Source organism: Arachis duranensis, chromosome 6 (assembly GCF_000817695.3).
Source record: "Arachis duranensis cultivar V14167 chromosome 6, aradu.V14167.gnm2.J7QH, whole genome shotgun sequence".
Lineage (NCBI taxonomy): Eukaryota > Viridiplantae > Streptophyta > Magnoliopsida > Fabales > Fabaceae > Arachis > Arachis duranensis.
Window position 1 is genome coordinate 552,877 of NC_029777.3, and position 12,518 is coordinate 565,394.

General features: G+C 34.8%; 1 protein-coding gene across 1 annotated transcript; it reads right to left on the bottom strand.

The window, feature by feature from the left end:
* Nucleotides 1-405: 405 nt before the first annotated feature.
* On the bottom strand, nucleotides 406-11,490 carry LOC107491697 (myosin-6). The gene is given in 39 exon segments (XM_052263375.1): nucleotides 406-824; nucleotides 953-1,035; nucleotides 1,124-1,204; nucleotides 1,401-1,457; nucleotides 1,550-1,606; nucleotides 1,768-1,867; nucleotides 1,987-2,057; nucleotides 2,155-2,283; nucleotides 2,459-2,647; nucleotides 2,733-2,888; nucleotides 3,359-3,529; nucleotides 3,614-3,694; nucleotides 3,779-3,823; nucleotides 3,904-4,018; nucleotides 4,129-4,268; nucleotides 4,401-4,613; nucleotides 4,833-4,931; nucleotides 5,299-5,418; nucleotides 5,611-5,816; nucleotides 5,922-6,099; nucleotides 6,414-6,474; nucleotides 6,553-6,662; nucleotides 6,754-6,885; nucleotides 6,965-7,135; nucleotides 7,286-7,427; nucleotides 7,529-7,566; nucleotides 8,005-8,106; nucleotides 8,239-8,296; nucleotides 8,461-8,562; nucleotides 8,688-8,831; nucleotides 8,912-9,051; nucleotides 9,149-9,298; nucleotides 9,602-9,761; nucleotides 9,852-9,910; nucleotides 10,053-10,209; nucleotides 10,344-10,489; nucleotides 10,571-10,714; nucleotides 10,814-10,942; nucleotides 11,115-11,490. Coding segments are annotated over 39 exon segments (4,554 nt in total). The 5' UTR covers nucleotides 11,118-11,490; the 3' UTR covers nucleotides 406-709.
* Between the last annotated feature and the right edge of the window lie 1,028 nt (nucleotides 11,491-12,518).

Consider the following 12,518-nt stretch of genomic DNA (forward strand, 5'->3'; position numbering starts at 1 on the left):
TTTATCAAATGCAATGCACATATTGAAGAAATTCCCTTGTGTCATTTCAAGACAAAGCTTGCACTAACTATTCTAGTTCCTCTTGATTGACTTATCAAAATGGAAAGAACCAGGATATGCAACATCTGTGTCTCAATCAAATGATATGTATTTGGATTAGTTTAAGTGCCTATTACCAAAATTACATACTTATTTATCAGAACTGAGAAGGCCATGGACATAGGTACCAAGATACTTATTTGAACTGAATAACATTGTTGTTTTCTATTATGTCTTGTAAGTTTCTGTGACCTATTCATACTCTCTGCAATTTGCGTCTTGCTCCTCTATTTTGAGCTTGACACAAGGAAAAAACAACAATAGTAAAGTAAATGAATGATCAGATAAATAAGGTGGGGAAAAAGAACCTATTCATTAACATATTTTTAAATTTTGTAACTTTACATAAGTAAAAAAGTTGGTTGGAAAGCATTTCAGATTTACCAAAAGAAACCAATTAAAGCTCCTTCACTAATCCTACCATATATTATATATCCCTGCCCCTAGAAATGCTGAAGATTTTAATTTTTACAATTGAATGCCAACCAAAGAATGAAAAGAATAAATTTACATGAGGGGCAAGATGATACAGGGAATAAAAGAAAACATGGCATTTACAAAGGCACCAATGGCAAGGACCAACAACTAGAACCATTTGTGACTATGCCTACTACTCATTTAAAAATTGGAAGTCTGGATTCTCGAGAAGTTCGTCCGCCAGTTTCATGTCTGAGAAATCCTTCTCTTGCAGTGATATAGACAGGTCATCCACTGAGAAAGGAATGCTGTGAAAGAAAGTAAACATGTCACCATTTTGCCTAGTTAACATCTCAACTTTAGGCCAAAAAACTGAAAGATATGAGCCTGCTATACAAGTTTTCACTCAAAGTTCATGTTATGGAAGCAATCTAACCTGGAGCTATCATCCAGCAAGAAAGAATCGTTCTGAGCGTTATTGGAGTCCTCGACCATAAGCATCCTCATGCTCGAAAGGACCTGAAGAAAAAATTGGCATTAATCGAATGCGTAAACTTCAGCTATGCCCCTGTCACTGAATTCAGATGCAATATAGATACAGACTTACATCAGGAGATACGCTTCGAGTATTGTAGTTAGCATCCCAGTAAAGCGAGCATATTCTATACAGCTGCTGGATACTTAGGATCTGCCGTAATAGTACCAAGAGTTGGTGGAAAAAGACATGAGAGAGACATACAGAAAATGAGAAGACATAGATGAAGAGATAAAAAGAAATAATGCTTTCATGATCATATGCATAAGCATAATCTCAAAGCGCCTTCATAACAAAAAGAAAAGGAGGAAAAAAGGCACTATAAAGATTGAAATGGATAACGACTTACAGGGCATAAATCATTAATGATTTCATCATAGGAAATCCTATACTTCTGATGAATTACCTGTATATTGAAAATGACAACGATTAAACTAAAACAAACGAAGATTTAACCAACAATGAAAAATGTCAGATTATCAAACAGCAAACAGTTACCAAGAATCCAACAGCCTGTCTTATGTGCTTGAGCTCATCCCAAGATGACCCCGCATACTGCACACCAAAGGAGATTAATTTAAGAGCTTTTCGGAAGATTTGTATGTTCCTAAAACTACGGAGAATGGCAAAGGTCATCATATTTCATTAAATTAATAAATTCCAATTGATATATGAACTAACTCAAAACTCATTACAGTCAAACAAAAACCAAACACCTCTTCCTTGGCCTGACAGCACCACAGTTCTAATTCAGCTAATCCAGCTTTCACATATTCCCCATTGCTGAACGTACAACAATCACGGCGCAGAAGAAGACTAGTAATAATATACAAAAACTTGTTAGCATTGCCACATTTTAAGATGAAAACATCATAATGTAGGTTTCGTCTATGTTTAAATGATGTATGTGAAAAAAGGGGGGTAAATCTACTTACCTATTAAAGAGTTGGACATTAATATACGAGAATGTTTGACTGAAAATCTTTTGGATAAGAACTTGAGGCACCTAAAACCCACATCATGTTTCAGCATATTCAGAAATCGCATGGACAAGTTAATGGAGATATTGCTAAATATTCAGGAATTGGAAAGTTGCTTCTTACAAAGTTCTCTTTCAGAGTACAGAGGAGGGTGTTGAGGGATTCGATAATAGTCAGCCAGTGAACCATAGGAGAATCTTTACCATAGGATCGACCAGAAGACCGTAACGTTGCTTTTGATGTTCTTGGTGCCTGCAAGGAAAAGAACCAAAAGCATACTTGACTAAAAGCAATAAAATGACTCGAATTTTTTTATTTTGAGTTTACTTTTTAATGCTTCTAGAAAGTATATTAAGAATGAAGTATGTGGGGTCCAATGAACGATTACTATATGGGATGAAACATAGTATTGGTTTAAAGCTTGCACCTGGATACATAATGCAAGCATTGGTGTTAACTCCTTCTTCAAGTTGTCCCGAATGATGCCATATATTTTCTCCAAATAGGCGGTGAGCTGCTGCTTGAAAAGTAAAGCCGGGTATTTAGCCTCTACCTTGCGTACAACCTCCGATGCAGGGGTGGCAAGGTTTGCAGAAGAAGGGGATGAGAGAAAACTCTGCAAGTATGCCATTAAGTACATAAGCGAATCTTATAGCTAAACAAAAAATTAGATTACTAAGAATATAAGGAAGATACTTTACCCTGGTCATTCTTCCAAAGAGGGATGTTGGATTAGGTGGTTTTTTAGCTGGGGTAGCAGTTGATGCACCATGAGATTTAAGGCTTTGTTCGAGTAAAAATAATAACGCAGAGGTATTAGACAACCAATAGGCCATAAGATTATTTCCATCTTCATCCTGTATGGTAGAAAAGAGAGTAAGGAAGAAGAAGATGAAACTTATTTTCAGCAAGTGCTCCATTTATTAAACCAGAAAAGTAGCATAAATAGCCATAAAAGAATTCATTTTTCAACAAATACGCGTATGAATGTCCATATCTTTAAAGAAGTGGATGGAGGGATAACTGGAACAACAAACCACGAAACTAACCAGTGCTAAATGTATTACTCATAACAAGAATAGTGTCATGTAGAAAATGCATCCTAGAAACAAGAATTAGACTAAAACACACCACCAGATCCACCATTAAATTATTCAGTACGTTGCGATTATGATGGTAAGTATATCCTTACTTTCTCACTAAAGAGTTCACTTTAGAGGAAACTTACCCAACTAAGTAAATTAAAATGCAAGTTTGTCAAAGTCATTAAAGAGCTATGTCCAAACTTTTACTATGTCCATACTTCAGAATTTAGTAATAAAGTTACCTCAATTGCAGAACCAATCATCTGGATAAGGCGATCAAATACATTAGTTCTTTCGGCTTCAAATGATTTCCAGTGTAGAAGACATTTGTAAATGGTAAAAGCAGCAATAGGCTTTTCATTATTGAAGCCAATATTTTTCATAACACAGTTGACAAGTAAATCAACATTCTCCTACAATGAAACAAGTTTAAAATTGAGAAAAGTACTCTCAATTGAGAACTAACAAAATTGAGTTTCATATTTTCAAGCACATACATGTTGTCGTTCAATGTAAGACCTCCTCAATTTACTGTTAGAATCTGTACCAAATAGTTTCACAGGCGTAACACACATTTCCTGTAAAGAAAACTCATTTTAGATTCCACTAAACAGGCATACAGGATGGATCAGACATAAAGAGTAGCAAAAAAATGCACTTACAACAGCTTTATGCTCTTCAACGACATGGTGACCATTTTCCAGCTTCTGTAGATAAAAATGTCAGTCTTCCAAATGCACGCACAAAGAGAAAATGAGGAACTGCATAAGAAAGTAAGTAAAATGACCTCATCTATAGGTGTTGCGATGTGTTCTGCTATTGTTTTCACAGATGAGTTTAGCTGAGATTGTTTCTGAAGAATATGGTTTGCAGATTCGATATCTGAGAATTTCTCTTCAAGCCTATCAATATTAACGGAAAAAATGGTCATCAATTCTGAGTATGTATGAAGACTGTTAAATTACGAAGCAAGTCATGATTCAAACGATATCAATTTAATCACAAACAAAACCTTTGCATAGCAGTCTTCAGCTGGATTACTTTTGATTCTGCATCCAAAGCTTGCTTCAACCTTTCTTCACCAATTCTGTTTGCCTCTTCATACCTTTTCTCTGTTTCATCAATTTTCTTTTCCAGTGAATTCACCAAGTTCTGTAACATAATCCAGGAAGCACTTAATTAATTATACGAAATGGAAACCTATCTTATGCAAAAGACGAGAATATTTTAAATATATCAATAAGCCTTTCTTTCGAATATAGTGCCAACATCTAACAACCTTACCTTAAGTTTTTCATTTTCACTACTAAGCTTCTCCAACAAAGAGTGGTCAACAACTGGAACCTCCTGTATGACAGGTACAATCTCCATTGCTCTTTTAGCAGCCTCCTGCTCCTTTTCAAGAAGTACTTTAGTTTCTTTAAACTGAAGTTGCATCTCATCCAAAGCAGATTGTAATTTTTCATTTTCCCGTGTTTTCGCTTCTTCCATGTCAACCTATAATTAATATTGAAGATTTAAAAAACTTTGCAAGGAATGATGTAAATAGCACAGATGTGAAATACATCACTGTTACATTTGTCAGAAGATAAGGAGAGACAAAATCCATTTCTATCAGTTACACAAATCAAGTTTACTCAACTAAGAAAAGTTTGTAAACAAGTTTTGCTATTGAGCAAATAGAACATGCTATTGAGCAAAAGCATAGTCATTTACCCTCAAACGTTTTTCCAGCTGCAACCTCAATGTAAGGTCTTCAACTTGCTTTTCAAGCTTATTTTTAGCAGCTTGGAGAGCTCCTGTTTCTCTTGCAGCCTACAACAAACACAATGATAAGAAAATGGATAATATATGCATATAGAAAGACAATGCTGAAGAGTAAAATTGTTCACGGTCCGAATGTTGCCCACTGAAGTCGAGATTTCCAGATCTAAACCAATGAAGTTTTGGCAGTAGTACTACATTGAATACGTTGGGTTTTCTTCTCATAATTTCCTCAAAGTGATCAGAAGGTTAACCAGAAGTAAACCATAAGGATCAATGCTAAGCTATGATGGGATTCTTCCACTAACCTCAATGTCAATACAGCTTTGATTTGTTTAATTCTAAAATATTGAGGCCTAGGTAATCGAGACCTACAATTTTATTTTAACATATCTCATTGATGGATTCAAAGGATTACCATCTTGAGTTTCCGCAGTTCTCGCCTCGCCATTTTTCCTCTCCATGCACATTGTGTTGCAATTGCTGCCTTCTTTAATTTCATAAAATCAAGTTGTGCCAAGTACTTCTTGCAATGGCTCTGGAATACACAAATTCATTAGAGTTTGGGGCAGGGACTATTTGAACCAAAATGAAAAAAAAAAAAAAATCAAATAAAACAGAAAAATTAAGCAACAATAACCGTTGCATGGAATTCGAATATTTGAAAAATATGAATAGTAGAACTGTTAAACATATTTTTATAATGATGGATTTTAAAAATATTCCCTACCTGAATGATAATCGCTGCTCTAGTACGCCTTCTAAAGCATAGCTCACAACGAGCAGCCATTACCCGCAAACCAGTCTGAATACAGACAGCAGACATATATAATTCTTCATATGCCTTCTTAGCGTTATACATGCGGAAATATCTCTGAATCACCAAACTAGAAGCCTGCTGCCGCATTCCCTCGTAAACATGCCGAGAAAGTTGTCCTGCAGTCAGTATAAAGAAACTTGTCAGAATGATCAGAGTTTCACAAGGTTTTCACCAAATCCATACAGCGAGCTAATATTCGAAGAAGCAAATCTAGCAGAGACCTCTGCATGCGGCTTGTATCTGCACAGCAGACAAACGAAGGGAGACAAAACTCTGGCGAGCCAAATAAGAGCGGATTTTCCGCTGGATAATGCTTGCTGAGCGTCCTAAGATCTCACTTCTGCGGGTGTCTAATTCTGCTATTTGACCAGCTCGAAGAAAAACCTTTGTTTTACCAATCTACAGCAATAAATATATCTGCTATAGTTAGTTGCATAGAATAAGCCTTATGTTGCCACTCTAAACAAACTGATGTGATGTTAAACATCATAGCATAGAGTTTGTCAAATACAAAGACACTGGAGAAAGAGTACTTAGAAGAATATATAGTTAAGGGATCTTTTGAGGAATCAAGGATTAACCTATAACCATGTAATTATCCAAGTTATTCTTATTTAGTAGACTGTTCTTTGCGCCCCACTACCCAAACAAACTTATCCCTACGTCCACGAATCAAACTATAATATAAAACAGGATAACATAGCAGTGGTTACCTGATAGCCTTCAAGTCCAACATTCTCCAGAATCCTCTTGCAAGCTTGAACTTCATCAGAGCTGGTAACGAAAGCATGAGATAAGTGGTCATTTTTAGAATATGACATGCATGATAAGGAAGATGAACAACTTAGATACCTTCCGACCAAAGCATCAGGTGCAAGAAGGCCAAATCGATCCACAAATTCATCAAAGGTTTTCCGAGTGGGATACCCAGCACAGCTAATCCTAATTGCCTCCATAACTCCCTACAACCATACATACTATTTAATAAGCATAAACTCATTAATCTCAGGTTAACCATCAATTAAACCATTGAAAAAATGCTAGCAGTCTTACCCCACAACGGAGTTGCAGCAAGACATTTTTATTCTCAAAAATTGCTGGCTTGAGAAAATTATTGGGTTTCACACAACGGATGTAATGTGGCTCAGTGGAACTGAGAGTTTCAAGCAAGGATTGCAATTGTTGCTGCAGGACATATGATACGTCAATACCACAAAGATTAAGCAAGTCAAATAAGTTCTGTCCAACAAGGGAAAAAACTAACCTTAAATCGTGAACCAATTGAAGAGAACTTTGATTGTTTGGATGATTCTTCAGGAGAAGGTGGAAACAAACCCGATACAAAGGGGCATTTAGAAGCATAAAGAAGTGCTTGGTGTTCAGCTACAACATAATCTTTGTTCTTGTCGAGGAATAAATCAGTTTGATAAGTGACCTAAAATTGACACAGATTAATTGCAAATGTTCCAAAGAAGAAACAGAAGACATGTAGCATTATGGCTTTATATTATACCATATGTGTGTTCTATTTATGATATGAATTTAATTTGTATGCATCATCAGTGTGAAAAAGTTATTCACAAACATCCAATCATTGAATGACAATGTAAAACTTTTTTATATTGATGGTGCATACCGATAACTTGGGCTTGCTAAACCTTTTATGGTTTTTGAAGGTCTGATACAGCTTTTGAGCAAAAGTTTCATGTGTTGATCTAGGAAACATGCTGCATCACACACACACACACACACACACACAGAGTGATGCAGAGCTATCAGAGCATGAACAGAAATACTTTAAGAAATAATTAATTTTAAAAGTACTTACCAAGCTTCATCCAAAAGAGCAATAATGCCACCAGGTTTCTGAAAACGAATGCATAAAAATTATTTTAAAAGAAATACAAGCACAATTGCATCATTTGTATGCTAACAAGAATAATGACAATGGAAGTAGTTCAACATTTTATTTCACTCTTTAAGGGGAGGGAGATAAGAGTAAATATGTGTACGTACGTTCACATAGAAATTCATTTCATGATAATCAAATCCAGTAATATAATTTTTCCCCCTCTTTTGAGAAAAGGCTGTTGATACAACCTTGTCTCCAGATTGATAAAAATGTTACTGATTACTAAGTTTCCATTCCTTTAGCTACTGGGGAAAAAAAGGAAGTCCATTTCATGTCTCTTGTTTGATTTCAAGAAAATAGTCAAGCACCTTATTTAACACATTAAGATCATATACCAAAATGCATGCTATAAGAGACAATCAACGTTAAGAATTACGAATAAAACTATGAACCTTTTCAATGAGATCTAGAATATCTTGATTGTCGACAAATTCAATGTAACTCCAATCGATCTCCTCTTTCTTGTACTCTTCCTGCTCCATTTTGAAAACATGCTGGAGAACAAATATTTTAGATCATGAGTACATGTTTAAATTGAAAAAGAAGTAATGGTGTTTATCTTTCAACTATACAAGCAAGAGACACCAGCAATTATAAACAAAATAATATCTCTATAACAAACAAACCTGATTAAAATGTTGCTGAAGCTTTTCATTGGTCAAATTAATACAAAATTGCTCAAAACTGCAAAGTACACATAAATAATATACCAAATCAACAATGCCACCTTTGCAGATGATAGAACTGCAACTTGACTGGTAGTAACGAGTGAAGACAAGCAATGGCATTTCAATAAAATGTATTTAGTAGGAAACAAAACAAAACAAAGGTTGTAGGAGTTAACACACCTGTTGATATTGAAACTCTCAAAACCATAAATATCAAGCACACCAATTAAGGATTTTGAGTCAGTATCTTGTCCAATTGAACTATTAATCTTGTCAACCAACCTAAAAGAGCATGAGACAAAATTACAGAAATAGAGATTAATACTTGGATCAATTTGATCAAATTTTCCAAAGTGTAACCAAGGTTCAAATAAATACATTTCCATGCAATCTGGTTATAGGCTTACCAGTCAAACAACCTTGCATAAACGATCTTAGCCAAAGCATCTCGGCTGAGTGCAGCAGCTTCTGGATCCAGCCATTTTGTAATTGTTTCATCACGAGTAACAATTACTCGTTTGCAAAGAGAATCTTCAAGTGCCTTAGCATCACACCGGAATTAAATTATCAGCCAAGGTTGACAAGATATGAAATGCAAACCTTTAGTCGATGCAACAGTGCAATATTTGCTCACATGAAAAGCTCAGCTGCAGTCTGTAGATGGAACCGAGATTTCTCATCTTTTGGAGCAGATGAATCTATCTCCTTCCCTTTCATGAACTCAATGTTGCCAAGATGCAAAATTGCAGCAACAACTCGAAATATTGCATCCTGAAGAATGACAGGAAAATGGAAAGGCAAAGCATTGAAGCACAGGTCAAGATTTAAGAATCTAATCATGAATTTAAAGAAACTTCCTATAAAATACCTGCTCCTCAAAACTCATTCCAACAACATCCATTGCTCTCCTTGTAGCTATATATTCTTTATGTTCGTCAATCCCTTCTAACTCATAGCAATTTGATTGATTCAGATAATGAAATGTTTTTGGATGTCCTAACTTGTACTTCATAATCTCCTGTCAAAACAAAGTCCTATCATGCTAAATTTCTGTTACCCCATTCAAATTATCAGCTAGAGCTAATAGCAAGACCAATAATGAATAATGACGTGCTCTAAGCTTCTAAGCACTGAAAAAAGACCACAATGAATAACAACCGCATGCATTACCATAATTAAACAAAAGGGCATAATGTACGACAAACACTGTATACCAAACACTCTAGAGGTCCTATGTCGGGGATTTTTGTTTAATTATCAGTCACTCAAATGTGTGATTTCATCCAGAAACAAATTAGGGCAAGAAAAAGAATCCCACTACCTCCTGCGGTGCAGCGCAGAGCATGTAGAAACAGTGATAATTCCTCTCTGGGTCTGATAGCTGACAAACACGCGATCTTTCCAGCAGATATGTTCTGATAGCAGCTCCTGAAATTCTTCCCCTCTGATCAAATTGAATCTCCACAAACTTACCAAAACGACTGCAGAAGTCACAAATTATAGTAAGACAGCATGGCATAAAAATAATGCTATATAACTAAATAAGAAGAAAACTTACTATTATTTCCCACCTTGAATTATTGTTCCTAACCGTCTTTGCATTCCCAAAGGCTTCAAGAACAGGATTGGACTATAAATCACAAAAGAGCAAAAATGTTCATGTTTATATAATTTTTATGAAAACTAGGTACTAGAAATGATTAACAAAGAAATAAATTTACGGCATTCAAATGAGCTTGCGAAACTAAACTCATGAAGTTTGATTCTCTTACCTCCAAGACTTTTTGCTCAACAGTTCTACCTTCAGCAGCAGCTCTCCCTCCCATGTAGGCAAGATACCGCATGAGCAACTTAGTACTTTCTGTTTTACCAGCTCCGCTTTCACCACTGACTAATATTGACTGGCTGATTCCCTCATTTATCATAAGCCTTTCATACCACAATAATTTATATGGTCAGACTTATAAAGTAGCAGTAGTAGTAGTAGTAGTAGTAGTAGTAGTAGTAGTAGTAGTAGTAGTAGTAGTAGTATACGCCATTTACAGTGCAGCAAAGAAGATTACCTATATGCAGCATCTGCAACGGCAAAGGGATGTGGACTTAGCTCACCAAACACTGCTCCTTTATATTGTGCCATCATATGACTATCATATAAATGAGGAAGCTTTACAAAAGGGTTCACCGCAATCAATATATTTCCAGTGTAAGTCTGGAAGCAAAGTATTGGACTAATTAGCATAATATTCCACATTTCCAACCATACAACATCATCAAAATATGAAATACATACGTAAATTTCATTGATATCATATCTTGATCTCAGATTTTCTAGTACACCAGGTTCGTGTAGGTATGCAAGCTTTGTCATATCGTCTACTCCACTTGGCGGAACTTCAGTGTCTTTATGATAAATACAGGACACTTTAACAACAACCTGAATTTCAAGGCAAAATTAAAGGGAAATTCCAAAATTTGAGTTAGCATTACCCCGAATAAAGCATGGGCATATTGCAATACAAGAAAGGACCCTCACCGTCTTCCCTGAAGTGCAAGAGACTTTAACTTCTTCTCCATTAACCTCCAAGACTTCACCATCTATCCATGCTACTTCAGAATCCTCAACCCAAACATGGGACCCAACTATAGGAGTGGTAGCAGCAACCTACAGTGCACAAAGTGTCCAACTTTGCTTAACTAATCATAGTAGAATTCATTTGCCCCTCTAAATAAATTTATGCATAATCAAGCAACTAAAACAAAAGGCATTCACAGAACAGACTGGGATCAAGAAAAGACCACCATTTTGACGAGAAAAGACCAAGAAAAATAGATACCATTTTGAGAATGGGGATGGGATCAAGAACTGAGCTTGCAACTGGATCTACGTGCAATGCATCAAAGGGCAACTCCACCACTAAAAAAAGAAGAGTCTTGGCACTGCCCCTCCACGTTTCAAAGCACAACGTTCACAAATGTGTGCTCCAAATGGTGAAGAAAACCAAACGGTGCCTATGAAACTGATTAAAAAAGGAAAAAAAGAAGGAGATAAAAACGCTCCAAGAAGACCACAAGTGTTGGAGATGGGATTAAGCGCTCTCTGCTTCTGCAATGGGGTTTATGTTTATTACTCTTTTTTGGTTTTCAAGTCTACAAGTTGTTATGGTGTGTTTCAGTTCAGCTGCTGCTTCTTTTTCGCATTTTTCACCCTTCTTTTCCATACTCGGATCATGTTCATTTTTGTCAAAAAAGAATATTTATGAATGTTGTATATAAAAAATTATACTTCATAATATTATCGGAGAGAAAAAAAATTGAAAAATCTATTTCTGAAGTAAATAGTTAACTACTTAATTAACTAAAGTGAAATGTTAAAAATCATTGACTCAATAGATAAGAAATGATTTTTTAGACATGATTACATAAATATAACACAAAAATAAATGGACTTGGAAATTTATTTATCTATCACACAAAGAAGCAAACTCAAGAAAGGCAAGAAAATAAAGATGAAATTATAAATTTTTTATTTCTCAAAAATAAAGACAAAAAATATTTTATCTATGTTACTAATATATATTTTCTAATTCAAAGATATCATTTGAATATAATTAGGGATATTTACGAGTCGAAACGAGTTTAAATAGATCCAAATCAGATCCTAAAAATTATTGGAGCTATTTTGATTCGATTCGAAATAAATCGAGTTAAACCGGATCGACTTTATATAAAATTAGTATATATAAATTTATATATTTTATATATTAAAGTAATAAAATTTTATATTAAAAATTAAATTTAACAAATGTTATAACTTATTTATATTAAAATAAATTATTTTAAAACAAAATAATACCATATAATATAAAAAATATTAATTAAACTATAAAAATATAATATGACATTACTAATTTCACTAAAATATATTTTTTTATTGTAAAAAACAACTTTGGATTGGGTTGAGTGACTCTAAGCATAAACAAACTCGACACAAAAATAACATCGAGTAGAAATGACAAATTCGAACTCAGCAAAATATACCGATCGAAAAGTTTCGGACTTAATCGGATCTTAAACACCCCTAAATACAATCATATATGTTAACACATAGTAGTTAATATCCTAGTTCTAAGAATCATACCGTGTCCTCGGACGGTTGGACTCGATTAACTGAAAATCAATTATTAGATTAGTTTGGTTTAAAATTAAAATTATTTTACAAAATAGGTCAAAAATAAAAG